General features: G+C 45.2%; 1 protein-coding gene across 1 annotated transcript in view; it reads left to right on the top strand.

The window, feature by feature from the left end:
- EPDR1 (ependymin related 1) overlaps positions 1-23,732 on the top strand; it is a 165,352-nt gene extending 141,620 nt beyond the window's left edge. Inside the window, exon 3 of the mRNA XM_073549980.1 lies at positions 7,923-23,732. Within this exon, the coding sequence (XP_073406081.1) occupies positions 7,923-8,113 (191 nt within the window). The 3' untranslated portion in view covers positions 8,114-23,732. The remainder of the gene's footprint in view (positions 1-7,922) is intronic.
- The last annotated feature ends 1,522 nt before the right edge of the window (positions 23,733-25,254 follow it).

Raw genomic sequence — 25,254 nt, 5'->3', positions numbered from 1 at the left:
TCTGTGTGTCTTAATTATATGATCTAGTGCGTCACCTGCCTTTAAACTCACCAACCTCTCTAAGTCTGCCCAGGTACACTTATATGTCTGCTGTACTTCCTTTATGTGTCTGTAAAACGGGAATGGTTGGTCTTCAGGGTCAGGCAGCTGCTTCAGCAAAGCTAGCTGGTCAGAGGGGCTCCAGGGATAATACACCTGCATCTTTCTTATTCTAGTCACACTTCTAGGTCCTGATGGGGTTGGCCGTCTGATGTCTACTGTCAGCTTACTCCTCAAGGGCCAATGTCCCACTACCCACTATCCACACTATTATGTCAGCTTCTTATGATCTTGTCTGGATAGGATTTAGTGCAATTCTCTTAGGTCAGTAGCACAGGTCACACAAGTAGCTATTCAGTCTGGATTTGTCTGAGTCTGACCACAGTGTTTACAAGTCCATCTGTTTTGTCTGGGTCTCTGGTTACACTTTGTCAATCAAACATTCATAATACACCTTCCACACTGCTGCACATTCTCAAGCATCATTTATTCACTTGCTATTTTCTTCCCTTGTCTGTGCCTTTTTGTACATCCAAACATTCACACTCTGGTATTTTTGCCTTTTTCAATATTTGTCCCACTTGTTTTACTGCTTCCTTCCTTCTCTGTCTCTTGTAATTTGACACAATTTGCTATACAAATCAATCACACAACTAGAAGCAGGTTCAAACACATTAATGACCAAGCAATCACTTACAATTCCCTTCTAAATTAGGCACCAAATCTTACTTTTAACTTCCAATCTTCAATTAAGTACTGTTGCTTTAAAATGCACAAATCTTTCAGCGTGTACCTTACGGATAGAATTACAGAGAATTTTGAGCACAGCTCACACTCAGCAGAGATAAGAGCGAAGGGAGAAGAAAAACTACGCAGCTCCATCCTTCACCCCTCCCGTCAGAATGCAGCGTCGTCCTTCACAGAATTCTGTAGTTCTTTAGACTTATCAAAATCAATTTCTACAAAGAAACTCAAAATCACGGGATTTCACTGTAAGGGCAGATAACTGTATAATGAGATTAACCATGCCTTGCCCTTTTTCTGGCCAAATGCATTCAGGAAACTTTACAATGTAATGCCACATATAACACGAACTATATCATTACTCAATTCATTCAGTCTCAGATGTAGATTTGAAATATCTATAACGCATCTGTCCGGGATTCCACCACAACTAGAAAGGTCACAAATCTCTTGACACAAAAATGATGTGTGATGATTCATTCATACGTGCTCATTCACTGATTTTTTTTTTTTTTTTTTACTCAATTAATCATCTCTCATCTTATTCAGAGGTTCTCATAGACATATATACAAGGATTCACACAGCCTGCCTATCTTGCACTTTGGATTTGATTAATACTTTTTCCAGGTTCTTTGCTGCACTACTTCCATATCTATCCTCAATTATATCACATAACCGATTTCCTTCTTCAGGTATCTTTCCCTGACTGTTCCCCATCTTATCTTTTATTCTTATCCTGTCTCTCTTGTTGTCTTCCTGTTAGTCCCCTGCCTTAGGTGGTGTATTGGGTAAGCTCAAGACTAGGCTCTACTATACCTCGTTACCTTCTTCCTAAGGTGCTAACAGGCTAAATGGAGTGTCTGTTCCTCGGTGTACTACGTGTTTCATGTACTTATATGCTATGTAGCATCCGAACAGAAATACTCCCACAACACACAGGATTGTAAATAAAGTGTCCATCTACTGGGGTTCTTCAGTCATATCCTGTCACAGGCTCATTTCACGGTCCTGTGCTCATTCGGTCACACTCTTATCTGTCACAAGGTTTATTCGTAAAGGGTGTTGATTTAAGCTTAGGCGGTGACCTCCCCAAAAGGACGCTGTCACATGACCCAGTTAGGCAATATCACCACTCTTTGAACGAATACCTACTGTGCAGCTTATTTGTCTACTTTTCACAGTCCTTCAAATCAAGGCAGTCACTCAACAACCTCCTCTATTCCTAGTGCGGAATCGTCTATTGTGAAAAACTTGTCCGTCCGGGCTGCGCAGTATGAACTGTTCACCCAGCCTTATATTCCATAATGTCAGACCTCTCCCATTTTGATTTGCACCAGCTCTTTTTCTAAAAATATCTGTGCACAGACAGAACCTACAGTAACCTCTCATTCGAGCAGAAATTACATATGCGTGTCACACCCGATTTCCTCAGAGTTCTTATATGGACCTGATTTTACGGCCCCCTCCTCTACTAGATTCCCCTTTATACGGACCTTAGTTATAATGATAGATTATGAAGAGCAGAGAAGAGAAAAATTGATCTCTTACCTGGCCAGGTGTTTAGGTCTGCTGTTCACAATTTCATCAGTAACTGGAGTGGTCTGTAGATCGGGTAGTCTTGGAGAGGTGCCTATATCAGGTCCCTGTTTCGGGCGCCAGGAAACTGTCGGGATCCCTCAGATTACTCTTTCATCTGAAGGACCGATGTTCTTAGGTGTGAAGCATCATATGTCTCTAATTAAATCAGCTCCGTCGAGAAGAACTACACAGACACCAGCTGTATAATACCACTCGGGATGCCTTCAAAGACGCCTCTGGCTTATCAGTTAGGCTTCCGTCTTTTATAGTAAAGAATTTAAACATTTTACAGACATGCGCAGTACAAATGATTTTACAACTTGTTTTAGACAAAGAAAGTCATTTAGGCGAAAAAGCAGAGGTATTTGACCTTGGTTCACAAGGGAGATGTCTGAGACATCTCCTCGAAGAACAGATAAGGTTTTAAACAAGAGAATGCAACATAGACAGAACTCAATTTAACTCCTTCAGTTCCTATCAACCAGCAGATGACATGGCTCCCCAAACCATCACTGATTGTGGAAACTTCATACTAGACCTCAAACAGCTTGGATTGTTTGCCTCTCCACTCTTCCTCCAGACTCTGGGACCTTGATTTGCAAATTAAATGCAAAATTTACTTTCCTAGTGTAGTGTGTCAATGACTGCCTTCTAGACATCTGTCAAGTCAGCCGTCTTCCCCATGAATGTGGAGCCTACTGACTAAAGGTACTGTCACACTAAGGCCGGTTTCACACTAGCGCATTTTCAACGCGCGCACGGCCGGGGGTAGCTCCGCCCCCGATCCGGCTCTCTGCCCGGCGTGCCCGCCCCTTCCTTGTAGCGCCGCCTCCTAGCGGACAGCGGCGCCTGCGATCGGCGCACCCTATCTTTAGCATAGGGTGCGCCGATCGTGCGCAGGCCGTGCGCTAGTTGCGCTTTGACCTGCGCTGCGCACTTTTGACGGTGCGCCGTGCGCGCCAAAATCCGAAAAGTTTGATTTTGGCGCGCACGGCGCACCGTCAAAAGTGCGCAGCGCAGGTCAAAGCGCAACTAGCGCACGGCCTGCGCACGATCGGCGCACCCTATGCTAAAGATAGGGTGCGCCGATCGCAGGCGCCGCTGTCCGCTAGGAGGCGGCGCTACAAGGAAGGGGCGGGCACGCCGGGCAGAGAGCCGGATCGGGGGCGGAGCTACCCCCGGCCGTGCGCGCGTTGAAAATGCGCTAGTGTGAAACCGGCCTTAGCGATGCACCAGCGATCCCGACCAGCGATATGACGCGGTCAGGATCCCTGGTGCATCGCTAAGTGGTTGCTAGTGAGCTGCCACACAGGCAGATCTCACCAGCGACATCGCAGGGGTCGGGGGTCATTACTTACCTGTCAGACGAGGCGATCCTGACGTCCTCCAACCCGCGTCCACGCGTCACTCGTCTCCACAGCAGGAAGCCCCAGCAGGAAGCTGACGACGAGAAACGGTCCAGGACGTTCTCGCGCGATCAGAGATAACCAGCGGGGGAGCGGTCGGAGGTAAGTATCAGACATAGCGATATCGCTAGCAATATCGCTATAACGTCACAAAAGCCAGTGACGTTATAGCGATATCGCTTAGTGTGACAAGCCCTTAAGAGGCCTTTTTAAATGATTAGGAAGCCTTTGCAGGTGTTTTTTTGTTAATTTTTCTAATTTACTGAGATAATGACTTTTGGGTTTTCATTAACTGTAAGCCATAATCATCAACATTAACAGAAATAAACACTTGAAATAGATCACTCTGTAATGACTCTATATAATATATGAGTTTCACTTTTTCTATTGAAGAACTGAAATAAATTAACTTATCGATGATATTCTAATTTTGTGAGAAGCACATGTAGCTGTTCGGAAAGTTTTTTGTCACCCCTTAAGATATCGTGCATACATTTGGTTTGGCCTCTCATTGAATCTAATGTGGTTTGGGTTCATTCGTCGAACTGTTCAGCGATCATGTTTGGCGAATCGAACCAAACCTTGAAAGGCTCGCTCATCTCTATTGTCCACTAAGCATGTTACACTGTATAGATTACTAATTCAATCCATAAAAAATGTTAAAACTCTTTTTTGGAGGATTATATCTTTAATATAACCATGGGAGCGTCAGACTGTCTGAAGCCTTTATAGACTGCGCAAGCGCAACGCACCTGCGCGGTCAGGCTCCAGACTGAATGAGGCATCCAGCGGTGAGGAGTGTGTATGGCGCTGGAAATGGCGGTACCGTACACACTGTATACCGTGATTTCCAGCGCCATTCTTGCATACTTACCTGACCAGGAGGAGCATTGCCGCGGCGCTTCTCTTCGGCCGGAGAACGGGACCAGAGTGCGCGTGAGTATCACTCATGCGCGTAGCTCTATCCGGCGCCATTTTACTGAAGACACATTTGCAGTGTGTCTTCAGCAATATGACGCCGGACCGCGCGGTATGGGCATGCACGTACTCCAGCGCCGCCCTCCTCCTCTGGACTCCAACAGAATGTGACAGCGCTGGAACACAGGGAAGAAAGGGGAGTATAGTTTTTTTTGCATATGTGCTGTTTAATAGGGGTGAGGGGGACCATGCATACCAGGATTGGGGGGGTGAAAGGACCATGCATACCAGGATTGAGGGGGTGAGGGGTACCATGCAGTCCAGGATTGGGGGGGTGAGGGGGACCATGCATACCAGGATAGGGGGGGGTGAGGGAGCCATGCATACCAGGTTTGGAGGGTGAGGGGTACCATGCAGTCCAGGATTGGTGAGTGAAGGGATCATGCACTCCAGGATTGGGGGGCGAGAGGACCATGCATTCCAGGATTGGGGGTGAGAGGACTATGCATACCAGGATTGGGGGGTGAGGGGACCATGCATACCAGGATTGGTGGTGAGGGGACCATGCATGCCAGGATTGGGGGGTGAGGGGACCATGCATGCCAGGATTGGGGGGTGAGGGGACCATGCATGCCAGGATTGGGGGGTGAGGGGACCATGCATACCAGGATTGGGGGGTGAGGGGACCATGCATACAAGAATAAGGGGGTGAGGGGACTATGCATTCCAGGATGGGGGGGTGAGGAGACCATGCATATCAGGATAGGGGGGTGAGAGGACCATGCATATCAGGATAGGGGGGTGAGGGGACCATGCATACCAGGATTGGGGGGCGAGGGGACCATGCATACCAGGATTGGGGGGCGAGGGGACCATGCATACCAGGATAGGGGGGTGAGGGGGACCATGTATACCAGGATAGGGGAGTGAGGGGACCATGCATACCAGGATGGGGGGGTGAGGGGGACCATGCATACCAGGATATGGGAGTGAGGGGACCATACATACCAGGATTGGGGAGTGAGGGGACCATACATACCAGGATTGGGGGGTGAGGGGACCATACATACCAGGATTGGGAGGTGAGGGGACCATACATACCAAGAATGGGGGGGTGAGGGGACCATGCATGCCAGGATAGGAGGGGGGGCAGCACATACCAGGATAGGAGACCATGTACCAATGAAAATGCTCTCCACCCGGGCGTAGAACGGGTTCATAGCTTGTACCTTTATAATGTAACACTAACTATGTTAAACTCTATGGATGACTATTGACTAATTGAATACAGAAAAAAATTTTAATCATTTTTTGAGTGTTATATACCACTGAAAGGTAACACAAAGCTCGTAATACATTATATATGACAAATTCAATCCAGAACAATTTTTGAATGCTTTTTTGAGGTTTATATACCACCGAAATGTAACACAAAGCACGTAATACTCTATGGATGACAAATTTAATCCAAAACATTTTTGAATGCTTTTTTGGAGAGTTCTATCCCACCATAATGTAACACAAAGCATTTAATACACTATGAATGACAATACAGTACATTTTTTTCACCCCCCCCCCAAAAAAGTGGGCACATGCAGCAGCTATATATTTAGCAATGGACTGCAAAGCCCTAGAAACTGTATTCTGCCACTCTCACTGCTCCTTCAACTGTCACTAGACTAATTTTAGAATGTATGATGGTTCAGCTTTAGCACCAGCATCAAAACTAGAGGACTCTAATTAGTTAACTTGTGCACACACAGGCCTGGAAAACTATTCTCCTTCCAATCACAACTCTCCCTTAGCTGTGCAATGGTATCAGTGTTCTGAGCCTGTGAAGAGAAAACAGCTGCACTCTGGGAAGTTTTGATTTTCAATGCAAAAAATTTTTTTATTGAAGACACCACAGGGGAATAGTGCGTTGAGGTAACGTTTTGACCCTGTGTCGGGTCTTTCTCAAACCTCACTTAAAGCACAAGAGAAAAAGAAGTGATCACGGCAGTATGAATATGCAGGAGGGGCTAAAGTGCCATATGTAGAAGTCCGGTCTGGCAGGGACCAGGCAGAGATCCTAAGATGAGCTGGAAGCGTGGGGCAGAAAGCGACGTCTGTGGTGTAGTGTAGACACTACACCACAGATGTCGCTTTCTGCCCCACGCTTCCAGCTCATCTTAGGATCTCTGCCTGGTCCCTGCCAGACCGGACTTCTACATATGGCACTTTAGCCCCTCCTGCATATTCATACTGCCGTGATTGCTTCTGTTTCTCTTGTGCTTTAAGTGAGGTTTGAGAAAGACCCGACATAGGGTCGAAACGTTACCTCAACGCATTATTCCCCTGTGGTGTCTTCAATAAAAAAAATTTTTGCATTGAAAATCAAAACTTCCCAGAGTGCAGCTGTTTTCTCTTCACTGGATGACCGTCTGGACTAAGTTCCAGGTTCAGCTTGCACCTACTTCATATCCACAGAGTGCACGCCTTGTCTGTATCACTAGTGTTCTGAGCCTGGCGGAGCCTGTCCTTTTATAACCTCTGATGAGCTAATGCGGCCAGCCAATCACAGTAATGCAACTACCAAGTTGGCTCGGCATTACAGTGACTAGCAGGCAATCCCCACATGTTTCTTGGCTGTGTAACAGGCGTCAAACATGCTGGGTGGGAATTTGAGGCTCAAATAAAAGTACCAGCCAATGCTCGTCAAGTGCTGAGCACATCCTAGCACCCAGGTCCTCGAGTGATATCCGAGTATCACTGAGCATATTCGCTGATTGCTATTCATTAGACGTTTGGGAGTCAGTGGAAGAGATATCTAATATTTCTATACAAGGTGACAAACATGCATTACAGGGGCCTAGTTTCACTACAGCACCAAATAACTCTGTAAGTCTAAGTTCACACCTGCATTGTGTTTTGAAAAGGGAGCAAAAGAAATTAATGAAATGCAATAATGGATCCACTACATGATGAAAACAGCATTGAACGGATCCCATTAATCACAACTAGGTCCATCTGGTTTCTCGGAGATTGTCATTTCACCAGAAAAAAGTGCCACTTCCTGCCCTAGTTTTTCCATCTTATTTGACAAACCCCTAACACTAATGTGAATCTAGATAATAGTACTTTTACTACAGTTAGAAATGGAAAGTATATTGCTATTACACATTTACATATATATTGTATTTTAATATTGTACAATTTTCATAATTTTTATTTGCACTTTGTTTTATATTAAACAGATGAAACTTGGGTTGGAGTTTACACAGATAAGGATTGCTACCCTGTACAAGAAACCTACACAAAGAACGAAAGCATGACCACTTCTACACGATTCTTTGACTTAAACCTAGGAATCAAAGATCCTTCTGTATTCAACCCTCCAGGCACCTGTTTGACAGCACGGCAAGAGTTAATGGGTGATGGCTGCTGAAACCGTTGGAGCTTACATGTCTACTTTTTACTTATGTAGTATGCTCACAAATGCTGTAATGTAAATACTGGGATTTAGAAAGCGACATAAGGCTATGTGCACACCCTGCGGTTTTTGCTGCGGTTTCGCTGCGGTTTTGGCCCTGCGGAACCGCAGCAGTTCCGCAGACATGGTACTTTACCATATTAGCCTATGAGTTTTCAAAACCGCAGTGCTCACGCTGCGGTTTTTTCCGTGCGGTTTTGCTGCGGTTTTTTTTTCCGCAGCATGTGAATTATTTCTGCGGATTCTGCTGCGGTTTCACACCTTTAACATAGTAGAGGTGTGAAACCGCAGGGCAAAACCGCAGGCCAAACCGCAGGTCACTTTACCTGCGGTTCCGCGGGAAAAAACCCGCAGGTGAATCTGCAGTGTGTGCATATAGCCTAACAATTTGTGTGACAGTTGGCAATATGGTATGTAAAATGCCAAAACCTCATGGGAAATCATTGCCCCTTCTGCAGATGCCATGTGTAAACTGTGAGATGAACTGTAGATTTTCTCATGTAATAATTGGTACAATCATAGATTTCTTATACATTAATTATGGGTCTATTTAGGATGTTCCAATAAAACAGGACCCACAGTAGTCAAGAACCTATATGACTAATTTGCAAAAAGGTACTTTACTCCATTTTTTTTTTGTGGATTATTAAGAAATGTCCTATTAAAGATGCATTAGAAAGGTATTAATAATGTCTCATCTAGTTAACAATGCACAGTCTGACCATGTGCACTACCTCTAAGGCCTCATTCACATGTCAGTATTTGGTCAGTACTCTGCATCAGTGTTTGTATGCCGAAACCAGGAGTGGACCGGACAGATAAAAACTATAATTGAAAGCTTAACACCAGTTCTGCGTTTTGGAGATGCTCCTGGTTATTATGACATAAAACACTGATGAAAAATACTGATGGGCTAATGAGACCTCAATGGGGCTGGTAAACACATTATTCATGAGCTGTTAAAGGGAACATGTCAGAATGAAAATTCAGTCCAATCTGAGGACAGCATGCTATAGAGCAGATTGATCTACAGTTTTGTTATTCACTGCTTATTCAGTGGAAAGTCTTTGTCTTGTCCACTACTTTTACACATTGATGACCCATCCTTAGGATAGGTAATGAATGTCTGATTGGGTCCGACACCCGGCTCCACCACTGATCAGCTGTTATCGGTGGCACAGTATACTGCCAGCTTCATCCATAGATCAAGCACACGTAAGGTATGAGAAATTAAAATATTTTACGGGGTTTATTGAAATTCTGCTATTTACTACATTGCTAATCATTAATAATATACAATACTCTAAAGAAAAAAAATATAATCTGACCCTACACACAGAATAACTGTTGGACTGATCATCAGATGAGATAATATGTATTCAATAGAATGGATCTGATAAGTATGAACCAAATGCCTTTTTTTCCCTTGGAAAGTTAAATCAGCATAATTTTTGTGACTGAAGAGCTTGCAAATCCCATTATCTACAGAATTCTGCACAGTGCCTGCAATGATTACACTAAGTTATCCAGAATCATAAACTTATACCAGTAAGGGGAAGCCATGACAAAGGGTTCCTGAGAAGCATCAAGAAGTGTTAGCAGTGTTAGGCAGCAAGTTCAGAGAAGAGCTACCAGTATGGTGAGGGGACTGCAAAGTATGTCCTACGAGGAACGGTTAAAGGTTCTGGGAATGTTTAACTTGCAAATAGGAAGGCTGAGAGGAGTCTTAACAGCTGTCTACAAATATCTGAAGGGATGTCACAGTGTAGAGGGATCATCCTTATTCTCATATGCACATGGAAACACGAGAAGCAATGGAATGAAAGTGAAAGAGAGAAGATACAGATTAGAAATCAGAATAAAACTTTCTGAGAGTGAGGGTGATCAATGAGTGGAACAGGCTGCCACAAGACATGGTGAGTTATCCTTCAATGGAAATCTTCAAACAGAGGCTGGACAGACATCTGTCTGAGATTGTTTAGTAAATCCTGCGTTGAGCAGGGGGTTGGACACAATGACCCTTGTGGTCCCTTCCAACTCTAATATTTTGTGATTCTATGTTAGGGTCAAATCAGTATGGGTATCCATGGTTAAAAATGGAAAGTCATGAGAAACACAGATGGGTCAAAGTACTTAACTTCATTCCAAACAGTACGCTTGGATAGTATCCAAAAGTGTATTCATTGATTGGCACATACAAAAAAGAGTAGGAGATTTAGTGCAACCAGCCTCCTGATCACTAACGTGATCAACTTTTATGATTGGCAGGCTAGCCAGACCATGTGTTAGGCCCAAACTACTGTCAGATAAGGAGGTGATGGTGAGTATGTAGTAAAGCCAGGCACTCCCTGGGCTTTGTTTGGTACCATTTTACAAACTCACAATTTACAATCTAGGAACTGCGTTAGACATTACGCACATAAGCACTGTATGTGAATAATATATAGAATTAAGGTTCACCGCACACTCAAGTGGAATATCTTGCATAAAGAGTGAATTTTATTGTACAAATATTTTACAAGGGAGCGAAAATACAGGATAAGAGGAAGCAACTGCGGTGTTTTGACATTTCGACCCCTCCAGGGTCTTAATCATATGTCGCTGCAAGACAAGAAGCACGTAAAAAAATATATGTAATATAAAAAGTGATACAAAACAAAAAAATTAATATCATAGCTATGAGGCGACCCAAAACAAACAATGAAACAAAAGAGGACAATGCCACAAGAGAGTAAATATATACAGTATATACAATGATCAAACTCTAATGAAGAGATAAATACATAGAAAAAAATCAATGAACATAAGGTAAAATCTGTAGTAAATTGTATCAGAGAAATAGAGGTAGAGAGATGTATATTACCTTTGTCTTTGGTGTACATAGGAGGAAAGGCACTGCGGTGCATAAGAAAAATAATATGATCCAAGTAGGCTGAAATGAATTACAGCATAGTTACAAAAAGGAAGATGTGCTAGGAGTCACAATAGAATATTTGGTAAATCAAATAGAATAGGTACCTAATATATGAGGAAAGGTGCCAGTGGAGCGCTAGTGTAGCGCAGTATAGCTCTGGTGCGCTTAGTGTAGGCAGTGTGGCTCTGAACCTGTGAAATTATTGATGTATTTAGGACCTGTGCCTATGTTATGAAAATAAAGTAATGGTACAAGAGTATTTACCTAGTCCTGTAGCATGACCGAGCAGCGCTCCCGCGCCTTGCTGTGGCGGTATGTGTCTGCAGGGAATGTGCCGCTATTTAAGTCATAGTGTGCACCTAGTGCCGGAAGTATAATGTTCGGCCCGGAAGTGACGTGTCGCGGTGAGTGGAGGCAACTGCACATGAGTGTAAGGCATCAAGGACGCGATTAGCATGGCAACCTCCTTGGTAGTGACCGCGCGCACCAGGGGAACTGTTTGTGTAGTATTGAGCAAAGATAGTTACTGCGCTTGTGCGCCGCACTGAAACAGGCAGAGCATAGCACAGCATTGTCAGTAATGTGAAGCAATAATGAATAGATGAAGTAAGGTTACCTATATATAGATAAAAAATGGTAGGATGCTAATAAGGAGAGAATATTGATAATGTGTGTGGGGACCCCTAGAAATTATGCCAATGGAATATATAGTTTATATATGAAATATATAGATAAATAAATGGAAGTTATTTGGCAGAACACTAATGGAAGTAGTATACAAGAATTTTTTTATGAATAATTAAATAGGTAGATTAGGGGTAGGCAAGTGTGCTTAGGTGAAACAGGCAATTACTGATGTCAAGATGTATCAGAGGGTGGTAGGGTATGTATCGTAATAAACTCAACTATGGGTTGATAAAATTAGCGTGTCTGCAAAGTAAGGAAGACATGGTTAGAGTATTTGAAAATCAATCATATAAGCCAATCAATTTCCCTGTTTAAACCCCTAGGTTCCAATGTATCTAGGGTATGGATCCAAAATGACTCTTTTTGCTTAAGTAATCTCACATGATTACTGCCTCTCCTGGGATGGGAAAACTGCTCTATTAATTGGAATTTTAATTGAGCCACAGAATGTCTTTGTTTAGAGAAGTGATCAGGTAAAGGGAGCCAGGTTTTGCCACATCTAATAATAGCTGTCATGAACACCGCACTGTACTTGCTCACTGAGCCAGTGCGCGTGTCCTGAGTGTCAGGATCCTGTCAGCGCCAGCGTGCAGCCTCCGCTGAGCAGGGACTCACCCGCACTGTAGGGGTACCGAGGTCAGGTACAGCCAGAAAGTACCAATGCACAGGACCTGTGGATGCTGAAGTGTAGCAAGAAGACACGGGACCTACGGTCAAGTGACTGCAAGGGGGCGGGGCTTAGCGTCCTGCTTAGTGAGATGGAATGACAGGATACAGAATTACTCAGAGTCAGGCAAAACGGGGTTCATACACAGAGATAGCCGTAACGTACCAAGGATGAGACAGAGCAGATAGTCAGGGCCAAGCAGCAGTCAAAACCAAACAGACATAGAAGGTACCAAGCAGAATCCAAAGCAATATCCAGAGAACCGAGTCATACACAGATTATCAAGCAACCAGAACACAGCAAAAACACACTCAGGGGTCACCACACTATGCTAAGGGCAAGAGTATAACTGACAGGGATGGGAGCATCCTCAGGCTATAAGAAGCCTCTCCCAGAACCAGGGAGAGGCCACAATCATAGCCCCAGGTGTGCAGGTAAGCCTGCACCGGGATCACAACCTTTAACCCCGGAAATGCCAGTCATCAGCACTGGTTCCAGACATTAACCCCACGTGTGCGAGTCAAACCCGCACTGAGATCATGACAGTACCCCCTCTTAACGGGGGGCCTCTGGACCCCCAGGCTTGCCCGGGTACTTAGCATGGAAAGCCCGCACTAGGCGATCAGCATGCATCAACCGGGCCGGTACCCAGGACCTGTCTTCCGATCCATACCCCTTCCAATGAACCAGGTACTGTACCGACTGCCGTACCAACCTGGAATCTACGATATGACCAACCTCGTACTCCACCTGCCCCTCGACCAAAACAGGAGAAGCAGCAGACTCTGAGTCTCCCCGGACTGCTTCAAAAGATTTCAGTAGAGATTTGTGGAAGACGTTAGGGATCTTGAAAGAGGGTGGAAGGCACAGCCTATACGCCACTGGATTGATTTTTTCCACAATCTTGTATGGGCCAATGAATTTGGGCCCCAACTTGGCTGAAGGAACCTTCAACTTAATGTTTCGAGTGGAGAGCCAAACCTTGTCTCCAACCTGAAACGTGGGCCCTGGTGTTCGTTTCCTGTCCGTGAAAAAACTTATACCTGCCCTGAGACCTAGATATACTCCGCTGAACTTCTGCCCACGTATTCTGTAATCGCTGAACAGAGCCCTCAGCCCCGGGACACCCCGAGTCCAGATGAGAAAACTCACCAAAATGAGGACTGAACCCATAATTGATCAAAAAAGGAGTCATACCCGTGGATTGACTCACCTGACTATTGAAGGCAAATTCAGCCAACGGCAGTGCATCGCACCAGTCATTCTGTCTAGCAGAGGTTAGACACCTGAGGATCTGTTCCAGGGACTGGTTAGTGCGCTCCGTCTGACCATTGCTTTCAGGATGGTATGCAGATGAAAAGGACAGAGACATCCCTAGCAACAAACTGCACACCAAGATCAGACACCACATTCAGGGGTCCCTCATGCAACCGGATCACATGCTGCACAAACAACCTGGACAACGTCTCAGCTGACGGTAGTGCGGACAGGGGTACAAAATGAGCCTGCTTAGAAAACCTGTCCACCACTACCCATACCACTGTATTACCCTTAGATGGAGGGAGATTGGTAACAAAATTCATGGATAAGTGAGTCCATGGTCTTTCGGGCACTGCCAAGGGCATCAGCTCCCCTGCCGGCCGGCTGTGAGAGCTTTTAGAACGAGCGCAGACCCCACAACCAGCAATGAATTTTTTTTATGTCCGAACCAAGGGTAGGCCACCAAAAGATCCTAGCCACCACCAGACGTGTGGCTGAAATACCAGGGTGAGCACTCAGCTTGGATTCATGGAACTCCTGCAAGAGTTTCAGGTGAAGTTGCTCTGGGACAAACAACTTCCCCTCCGGCTTGGCCACCGGGGCCCGCGACTGGGCCCCCTGAATCTCCCGTTCCAATTCAGATGAAACCTCTGCTATCACAACCCCAGGGTGAAGAATGGAGGACGGTGGCTCAGGGGGCGACACTGGCTGAAAACTGCGCGATAAGGCATCAGCCTTGACAAACTTAGACTCTGGACGAAATGTAATCGTAAACTGAAAACGGGGAAAAAAAGTGACCAACGGGCCTGTCTGGGCATTAGTCTTTTAGCAGACTCAATGTATGACAAATTTTTGTGATCCGTGATCACCGTAACCAGGTGACTGGCCCCCTCCAAAAAGTGCCTCCATTCTTCAAATGCCAATTTGACCGCAAGAAGCTCTCTATTGCCTACGTCATAATTTATTTCCGCAGCAGAGAACTTCTTGGAAAAGAAAGCACATGACATGAGGTTGGTTAGCGTGGCAGGCCCTTGGGACAACACCATCCCCATCTCAGAGGCGTCCACTTCCATGACGATTGGTTTGGACGGATCTGGCTGTACTAACACAGGAGCAGACATAAAGCTTCTTTTCAGGGTTGCAAAGGCCTCTTTTGCGAGCGAGGACCAGTTTCTCACATCCGCACCTTTACAAGTAAGATCTGTGAGTGGTTTGACCACCTATGAAAACCCCCAAATAAATTTGCGGTAATAATTGGCGAACCCCAAGAAGTGCTGAAGACCCTTAAGGTCTCGGGGTTGCACCCAATCCACAATGGCCTGCACCTTCTTGGGGTCCATGCGAAAACCCTCACAGGACACAATTAATCCAAAAAAAGACAATTCTTGAACAAAAAACACACATTTCTCCAATTTGGCATACAGATGATTTTCTCTCAGTCTTTGGAGAACGGTTAGTACATGATTCAGATGAGATTGACTGTCGCGTGAGTATATCAGAATATCGTCTAAGTAAATGACAACAAAACGACCAATGAGATCAGAGAATACCACGTTGATGAAATTCTGAAATATGGCTGGGGCATTAGTAAGACCAAACGGCATGAATAAATTTTCAAACAGTCCCTCGGTCGTGAGGAACGCGGTTTTCCATTCATCCCCCTCCCGGACCCTTATCAAATTATATGGCCTCCGAAGATACAGTTTGGAGAACCATTTTGCCACTGAAAGTTGGTTACACAAATCGGGAATCAATGGAAGGGGGTACATATTTCGTACAGTAGTCTTGTTCAGCTCACGAAAATCGAGGCAAGGACGTAAACCACCATCTTTTTTCTTAACAAAAAAAACCCTGCCGCCACAGGTGAGACTGAGGGATGTATGTGTCCTTTGCGAAGACTCTCAGCAATGTAATCTTTCATGGCCAAGCGCTCAGGGCCAGATAAATTAAACAGACGGGCTTTAGGCAATTTAGCCCCCGGGGACTAACTCGATAGCGCATTCAAAGGGTCTATGTGGCGGCAACGTCTCGGCCTCGCTTTCAGAGAACACATCTTCGAATTCTTTCAGGTACTCCGGAATACCTTCCAGCTCAACAGATGACACAGATACAGATTTAACAGGTTCAACCAATAGTGCAGAGTTATCACATAACATCGAATCATTCAACCCCCACTGAACAATCTCCCCCGTTTTCCAGTTAATGACTGGGTTATGGCGTTGTAACCAGGGCATGCCCAACACTAATCCTGCTGGTAGATTGTCCAGAACCAAACAACTTAATTTTTCCACATGGGTAGCGCCCACTTTGAGTGAAAACAAGTCATACATAAAGAGAATTCCCTCTTTAGTGAGGGGGGAGGAGTCAATGGCCACCACTTTGATCGGAACCTTAAGTCTAACTGTCCCTATCTTACAGCGTGTGACCAATTGGGAGTCAATGAGATTGATGGATGATCCGCAGTCCACGAAAGCTGTAGATGGAAAACAACAATCGTCCACTAACATTTCCACATGAAGCAACACCTTAGAAAATGAGGAAAAGGGTACCTGAGGGTCTGAGTAGTCTCCCCGCTGATTACCCAGACCTAGTCGTTTCCCATCGACCGGGTTGAGGATGGACAATCAGGACACTCCCTTTTCCAATGTCCCGTTTTACCACAGTAGAAGCATAACTGCTTTTCTCTCTGGCGTTGTCTCTCCTTTTCCATCAGGGAGAGAGCTCCTACGTCCATGGGTACAGAAACAGTCTCTTTTCCACTAGGGAACAATGGATTCTCCGCCTGCATCACCCCCCTGGCCCGCAGCCTGCGGTCCATCCGGACGGCCGGGGTCATGGCGTCCTCGAGAGAGTTAGGTGGGGGATGTAATGCCAAGGCATCCTGTAACCGCTCGGACAAGCCTCTGCGAAAGAGTCCTCGGAGTGCGGCGTCGTCCCAAGAGATCTCTGCGGCCCAGCGGCGGAATTCTGTGCAAAACCACTCAGCCGAGTGTTTCTCCTGACAGACACTCATCACCATGTCCTCTGCCAATCACACTCGGTCCGGCTCATCAGATATGTGCCCTAGGGCCTCAAAAAGCGCATTCACAGACACTCTCTCAGGGGCAGTGGGAGGAAGGGAGAAAGCCCAAGCTTGTGGGGATCCTCTTAACAGAGACATAATGAACCCTACCTTCTGACTTTCATCCCCAGAGGAACGTGGCCTCAAACTAAAGAAGAGTTTGCACCCCTCCATGAAGACCCTGAACTCCTTTTTGTTCCCAGAAAAAAATCAGGCAGTTTAACAGGTGGTTCTGGGGACACCAAAACAACATCACTCGCCCCAGCTCCCAGAGACCCAGCAGCTATAGCCCCCCGCACTGTCTCAGAAACCTGCTGCTGAGAACGAGCCAGAGCTTGCTGCTCCAGAGATAAACCCTGAAACATCTGACTCAGATTTTTCATTTGCTCAGCAAGAGATTGTATGGGATCCATATTTCTCAGCAGAGAAAAAAAAAAAACTTAATGGTCAGTTATAATGTCATGAACATCGCACTGTACTTGCTCACTGAGCCAGTGCGCATGTCCTGAGTGTCAGGATCCTGTCAGCGCCGGCGTGCAGCCTCCGCTGAGCAAGGACTCACCCGCACTGTGGAGGTACCGGGGTCAGGTACAGCCAGAAAGTACCGATGCACAGGACCTGTGGATGCTGAAGTTTAGCAAGCAGACACGGGACCTACGGTCATGCGACTGCAAGGGGGCGGGGCTTAGCATCCTGCTTAGTGAGATGGAAAGACACTGTACAGAATTACTCAGAGTCAGGCAAAACGGGGTTCATGCACAGAGATAGCCGTAACGTACCAATGATGAGACAGAGCGGATAGTCAGGGCCAAGCAGCAGTCAAAACCAAACAGACATAGAAGGTACCAAGCAGAATACAAAGCAATATCCAGAGAACAGACCGAGTCATACACAGATTATCAAGTAACCAGAACACAGCAAAAACACATTCAGGGGTCACCACACTATGCCAAGGGCAAGAGTATAACTGACAGGGATGGGAGCGTCCTGAGGCTGTAAGAAGCCTCTCCCAGAACCAGGGAGAGGCCACAATCATAGCCCCAGGTGTGCAGGTAAGCCTGCACCGGGATCACAACCTTTAACCCCAGAAATGCCAGTCATCAGCACTGGTTCCAGACATTAACCCCACGTGGGCGAGTCAAACCCGCACTGAGATCATGACAATGGCTACACCAAAAAAGAAAACGGATGGCACTCACCGGTTAAAATCTTCTTTATTCCAATACTTTAAAACATCGGCATAGGGAGGATGGGAGCGGGAGTGGAAATGACGACAGCCGTTTCGAGCTGCAGTAGCGCTTCTACTGGTGTAGCCGCTGTGACTAATTGCTTTGGAGTGGCACCCCGGTTTATGGAGCACTTCTCATGGTACGCATATTTGCAGTACCAGCTTACATAGCTATTTGTGCAATGAATGAGCTTCCTGGCTGTGTGGATTAACACTTTGTCGGAGACACATCTAATAATAGACTTGTGGCTCGCTATTCTGTCCCTCACATGTTGTGTGGTCTCTCCAAAATTCTAGTATTTGTGAATAATATATGACATATTCCTAATATTGATTGGTCCTGTGCAGGGAGTGTGTGACAAGGTCAGCTTACTCTGAGTCAATTTCTTTAGAGTGGACCCTCTGGGTCGTGGCACCCACCCACCTAGGGCGAGCTGACCTTGTGAGGAACCACCCCATATACAGGAAGTGACAGGGGCAAGAACAAGGGGGTGAGCCACCACGACTGCTGGAACCAGACGGCCGGCTCAAGTAGACACTAGGTACGAGTGTCTGACAACAAAGGACGTGCAGGAAACAAGACAAGACAAAACGTAAATTCAAGGTATCTTCATTAAGGCAAATTCAGGATAACATTCAGTGCAAAACGTGATAACAGGCAAACACAGCAAGGTGCGTGCGTGGCACGCCAAGGTCCATGGCATGGTACGTGCCAGAAGGTAAGCCCGGTTACCGGCAAGGACACGATGGCATCGGACTCCGGACAGCTGGCAAGGATCAGGGCATCAGGCTGCGGACACCAGCTCCGGACATCAGCCCGCAGCCTTCATGCTTACGAGCTCTGGCAGTGATGGCAGATTCCGGGAATCCAGCAGGCAAACCAGGGTACAGACAAGGAGGCACGACAGATCTCCAGACATGGTGCGTGTTAGGGAATACGCCGAGGTCCAAGGCAAGATTCCAGGCAGGGTGCATGCTAGGGGCGCACCAGGGTCCAGGGCAAGGTGCAAGGTGCATGTGTAGGGGACACGCCAGGTTCAACGTGCAAAGTACGGTGCGTGTGTAGGGGACATGCCAGGGTTCAAAGTTCAACATACGAGACAGGGTGTGTGTGTAGAGACACACCAGAGTTCAAAGTCTAAGGCAAGGTCCTGCGCGTGCCAAGGGGCACGCCAGGGTCAGGGTTCAAGGCAGAGTCTTGCGCGTGCAGAGGGGCACGCCAGGGTCAGGGTTCGAGGCAGAGTCCTGCGCGTGCAGAGGGGCATGCCAGGGTCAGGGATAAAAGCAGAGTCCTGTGCGTGCAGAGAGACACGCCAGGGTATATACTAGGACCTGTGCGTGCTAGAGGGCACGACAGGGTACATGACAAGACCTGCGCATACTTTTACAGAAGCACGGGGAGGTATGCCACGGGGCAGGCGAGGGCCTGCGCGTGCTACTAGAGAAGCACGCAAAGCACAGTGCAGAGACAGCGTGGGTGCAAGGATGCACAGAGAGCATGGCTGGGGCACTGGCTAGCTGGTCAGGCTGGAGCACAAACAGGCGGGCAAGACTCCAGCGAACCCGGCTGGGGCATAACAGGCGACACAGCTGTCACTGGCCGACGAGCACGGCTGAGGCTTAAGCAGGTGGGCATGGCTAGGGCGGGCACGGCTGAGGCACAGACAGGAGGCTAGGAAGGCCAGGCGCATGCAAAGGGCACACGAAGAAACAAGGCAAGGCAAGAAACAAGGCAAAGCTAGACAAGGTGTGGAACAAGGAGCGGAACGTAGGCAGAAGCACAGAGCAGGGTTAGAGAGAGTAAAGGACCTGCAGCGGAGCGTAGGCGGAAGTCCAGAACCGGGTCAAGGGAGAACCTTGAGACTAGCCATGAAATGTGCTAGAGAGCACGATAGGACAGAGTCTAGCAGCAGAGCGTAGGCCGAAGCCCAGAGCCGGGTCAAGGCAGAACCTTGAGACTAGACATGGAATGTGCAAGAGAGCACCATAAAACAGAGTATGGAAAACCAGGCAGAGACAGAGAACGTGGAAGTACTACAAGGCTCAGAATAGCAAAAGACCAGACATGGCAAAACAGGCAAGGCAGAGAACATAGGAAGGACTACAAGGCAAAGCATGGCAAGGACACAGCATGGCAAAAACAGGCAAAGGCAGAGAACATAGGAAGTACTACAAGTCCAAGGATAGCTGAGACAAAACATGGCACAAAAGACAACACAAGACATGGCAAGAGACAAGAGGCAGAATACAAGCACAGAGCGTGTGCAGAGAAGCACTACAGGGCAGAGTACAGGGGCACAGAATACAGGGAGCGACCGAGCAGACCATGCAGCCATGCAGGGAAGCAACACGATACTCAGGCCCCGCCCATAGGAAGGGGCGATCTGATATTGGGCATTAGCACCTGCACTTCTGGGTCAGGACCAGGGGAGAACTTCCGGTTCAGATCCTCCAGGATCATAGAGAGCGTTGCTAGATCAGACTGGGCTGGACCATAGAGAAGGTCACATGATCAGGGGCTCCACAAACACTGAGAGATTAGCTGGGTAAAGCAGTGCTGGAACATAGGAAAGGTCACATGATCAGGGGCTCTAGAAATACAGCGAGGATTGCAGAGTCAGAGCAGAGACGGATGGTTACCTAGCAATGGCGTGCAGCCATGAGGTAAGGCGCGCGTGCACACTGCTCCAGGCATCTTGCAGCAAAACAGTCACGAGGTGCGTGTGCACACTGCTTCCAGGAATCTTGCAGCACGAGACATAACGGGCATGAGAATTCAGTGCACGTGCACACTGCTCCAGGGGTCATGCGGCACAACAGACATGGCGGGCATGACAGGCATAACAGACATGGTGGGCATGACAGTGTGTATCGTTTAATATGATCAAGGTAGAGTACTTTCAGTGATGTAGTATGGAAGTGTCTGGCAATGTATGAAAGCGACTTGATACGGTGGTCGAGATTCATTATTTGCTGTTTTTTTTAGCAATGTTTGTTTTTTACAAGATCACACTGGCGCTATACTGAGTGCTGAGCTGCTGGCACCCTGGTAGGTAGCCTGTTCTGCCCTGCCTGAAATACAATCAACACAAAAACAACAAACTTGGCTGCTGTGCTAAAAACAGACTAGGACTGCTGCTCAAAATGGAGTGGACCTCCGTGCAGAACAAAGAATGGCATTTACTAGTACATGCCTGAACTCGCTGGTTTCTCAATTGTTCAGTCCGTGCACATGAAGATGAATCTTTTAGGATGCAGTCCAGGATGAGGGAGTGTCCTCCCATTTTTAAAAAAATCCCCCTCGTGCTCTTGGCTATGAGATCCGAAGGTCAGGCTTGGCTGATGGCACCGCCATGTAGTAGCGTAGCGAGCGGGGACGTGATTAGCAGTGATGTCACCTGCCCGTGATAACGGACACACATGGGGCCAATCCTGACGTGTTTCGTGGGACCCGTCCAAAAAGATTCATCTTCATGTGCATCGACTGAACAATTGAGAAGTCAGCAAGTTCAGGCATGTACTAGTAAGTGCCATTCTTTGTACTGGAGGTCCACTCCATTTTGAGCAGCAGTCCTAGTTTGTTATTAGCGCGGCAGCCAAGTTTGTTGTTTGTGTTGGATGTTTGGTTTTTGTTTCCTGGTATTTGTTTCTGTTTTTTCTTTAAAATGCTACATGCAAGTGGAAGAATTTTGCATAAATTCAAAGATGCTCTTGTTTGTCTTTGAGCTTACTTGTGCCTTTTTAAAGTAAAAAGTTGTATGATCCTTTAAAATGTTGCACATAAGTTGTCAGGTGTACAAAAATATTAGACAGATTTTGTACTTTTCATGGTACTCAAGTACAACAGTGTAAAAATATAATTCAGAAAAATTCACAAGCGATGAATTGGGCTTAAACATTTTGATAAGGAAAATCACGTCACAGGTTGACTGTATGATATTAATTGTGTTTAACTATGTTTGAGCAATTTTACTCCAAAAAAATTTGGGTAGTTAGAATAAAATTAAAAGCAATATTAGAATGATGGTGGTCCAAATTAAAAATGTGTTTTGTGATCCAGGAGGGCTTAGCTATGTCCCAAGCTGCATTCAGACAAGTTAAAATTCAACTTATGAGACCTTTGTGTCACTAATAGATTGTCGGGATGTCAGGGAACTATTCACAATTGTTACGTTTACAAAAATGCTATCTTATACAATCACTGGAGTTTGGTTGTGTATGATTTTTTGGAAATGTATCTTAAATGTACTTTTTAACCCCACTCTGAGATTTCATGCTCTTACCACCGATTAATGTTCTTCCTTGTTTATTACATTGACTTGGATACTTAAACTGATTAATGGCATATGCTTTTATGCATTGCATAAGTAGAGTGGTGTTTGATAGTTGGTTAAATCCTTTCCTTTCCATATTTCTGCATACAATTGACCTAAACTACATAAACTTTTAACAGAAGTCCAGGAAATAGATACTTAATTTTCTGAGGACCTCAGAAAGAGAGTTGTTGATGCTCCTCAGGCAGGTGAAGGTTAAAAAAAAACATTTTTAAAGAGTTGGACTTCACCAGTTCTAAGTCAGACAGATTTTGCACAAATTGAGGATTGAGACAACTATTATCCTCTCTAGAAGTGGTCAACCAACAAAAAATCATTTCAAGAGGAAGGCATATAATAGTCATAGGTCACAAAGGAACCCAAGGTAAATTTTAAGCAACTAAAGGACTTTGTGATATAAGCTCATGTTAATGTTCATGAGTCCACCATCAAGCATACTTTGAACAATAATAGTGTGCATGTTAAGATTGCAGGGAACTCTGCTTTTTTCTTAAACAAACTGCGCCCTGGGACAGTGGTTTTCAAGACCCCTAAAATCCCTTTAAAGTTTTTGAATGTCCATATGAAAATCCTGACCTTAGTCCTGTAGAATTGTTTCAAAGGACCTGAAGGGAACAGACAATGGTAGAAAACCATAACAGATGTGAAGCTGTTTTGCAGGGAAGAATGGGTTAAAATTCCACAAACCCAATGTGTAGGATTTATCAACAATAACCAGAAATGTTTTACTGCAATTATTGCTGTACAATGACATAATACCATATACTTTTGCCATTATCTGAAATTAAAAACATTGCAAAATCCAATACTTTCAATTCTTTTGTTTGATTTGTTTATTTTTATCTACTTTTAGTACTTGTGAAAATCTGATGTAGTTTTATGTAAATTTTATGCTAAAATATCAAAAATTGTGAAGGATTCACAAACTTTAAAGCTACACTATATTTCTAATTGTTTCTTTACATTTAAACCATCCATTTGGTTCATAATTACAATTTCACAAAATGCATTGGTAACATTTTTGATACCCTTCTTTCAATCTTTCTGTAGTTATTCCAATTGTTAGACTCCTGCTTCATTTCTGAAAAATGAGCCCTATCCTCTGAGTTCCTTATGTATAGCATGTTTTGGCAGTCTGAGACATTCTTCTCCAGTCTTACAACTAGCAAAATTTTGACTGCGAATGGGAGGAACTGGGCTTGTATTATCAAAAAGGAGGGCACTGTGCAGTTACCTATATACAGTATTGTGCATTTATTGTGATTTTTTTTTTTGTATTGTGAGCCAGAGGGTCCTTTTAATATTTTTGCTGATTTTATTTGTGTTAAGCTGTTCTTGTTTTTTTGATGAATGACACATAAAAAGTATATACTAAAAATGTACTATATTAAGAAAATATGAACTAATAAAATTTTAACTACTATATTGTGCCATATATGTTTGCATCTATGTCCAGCTATTCCATTACTTTATGGTAACTATTAAGAGACAATAAATATTAATAGATACGGGACAACTGAACCATAGGTTGATTTGGTCTCATTTACTGATCAATCTAAAGAAAAACATGGAACCAAAAACCAAGGAAGAACTTAGCCAATTATTCCTTGTCATATTTCTATGTCACTTCACAGAAGCTCACCAGTATACACTCACTGGCCACTTTATTAGGTACACCTGTCCAACTGTGTGTTAAGACTTAATTTCTAATCAGCCAATCACATGGCGGCAACTCAGTGCATTTAGGCATGTAGACATGGTCAAGACAATCTCCTGCAGTTCAAACCGAGCATCAGTATGGGGAAGAAAGGTGATTTGAGTGCCTTTGAACGTGGCATGATTGTTGGTGCCAGAAGGGCTGGTCTGAGTATTTCAGAAACTGCTGATCTACTGGGATTTTCACGCACAACCATCTCTAGGGTTTACAGAGAATGGTCCGAAAAAGAAAAAAAATCCAGTGAGCGGCAGTTCTGTGGCCGGAAATGCCTTGTTGATGCCAGAGGTCAGAGGAGAATGGGCATACTGGTTCGAGCTGATAGAAAGGCAACAGTGACTCAAATTGCCACCCGTTACAACCAAGGTAGGCAGAAGAGCATCTCTGAACGCACAGTGCGTCGAACTTTGAGGCAGATGGGCTACAGCAGCAGAAGACCACACTGGGTACCACTCCTCTCAGCTAAGAACAGGCATCTGATGGCTACTTTCAGCAGGATAATGCGCCATGTCATAAAGCTCGAATCATCTCAGATTGGTTTCTTGAACATGACAATGAGTTCACTGTACTCAAATGGCCTCCTCAGTCACCAGATCTCAATCCAATAGAGCATCTTTTGGATGTGGTGGAACGGGAGATTCGCATCAGGGATGTGCAGCCGACAAATCTGCGCCAACTGTGTGATGCCATCATGTCAATATGGTCCAAAATCTCTGAGGAATGCTTCCAGCACCTTGTTGAATCTCTGCCACGAAGAATTGAGGCAGTTCTGAAGGCAAAAGGGGGTCCAACCCGTTACTAGCATGGTGTACCTAATAAAGTGGCCAGTGAGTGTATATACTTCTGTACAGTTGCAGCAATACTTGGAATCACCTGGTGATCAATGCTCAGTGCAAAAAAATAGTGGTTGATATAGTCTTAAATCCATTATACAGTTTGCACATGAACAGGTTAAATTGTAAGTTATAAAATGTAAATGTTCAAGACAATGGCATTCTAAAATAGGTTTTCTTGCCTTGTCAATTGCTACTTTCTATTACCTGTTGCTGTATGTATGTACTGCATAACAAGAAAAGCATTTGCTATATACAGTATATAATTTGTCCAGTGCATGGACATAAAATCTAAAAGTAAAAGATTACAAATGTTTTTAAACAGTTGAAAAATTAATGCTAAGTCTTTAAGCCTTTCTGTGGTGAGAAAGGTTCATAACATTATGAACTGTAAAGTC

The sequence above is a fragment of the Dendrobates tinctorius genome, unplaced genomic scaffold (genome assembly GCF_039654945.1).
Source record: "Dendrobates tinctorius isolate UK_male_01 unplaced genomic scaffold, ASM3965494v1 ptg000162l, whole genome shotgun sequence".
Taxonomy (NCBI): Eukaryota; Metazoa; Chordata; class Amphibia; order Anura; family Dendrobatidae; genus Dendrobates; species Dendrobates tinctorius.
This window is presented reverse-complemented; position numbering and strand designations above follow the sequence as displayed.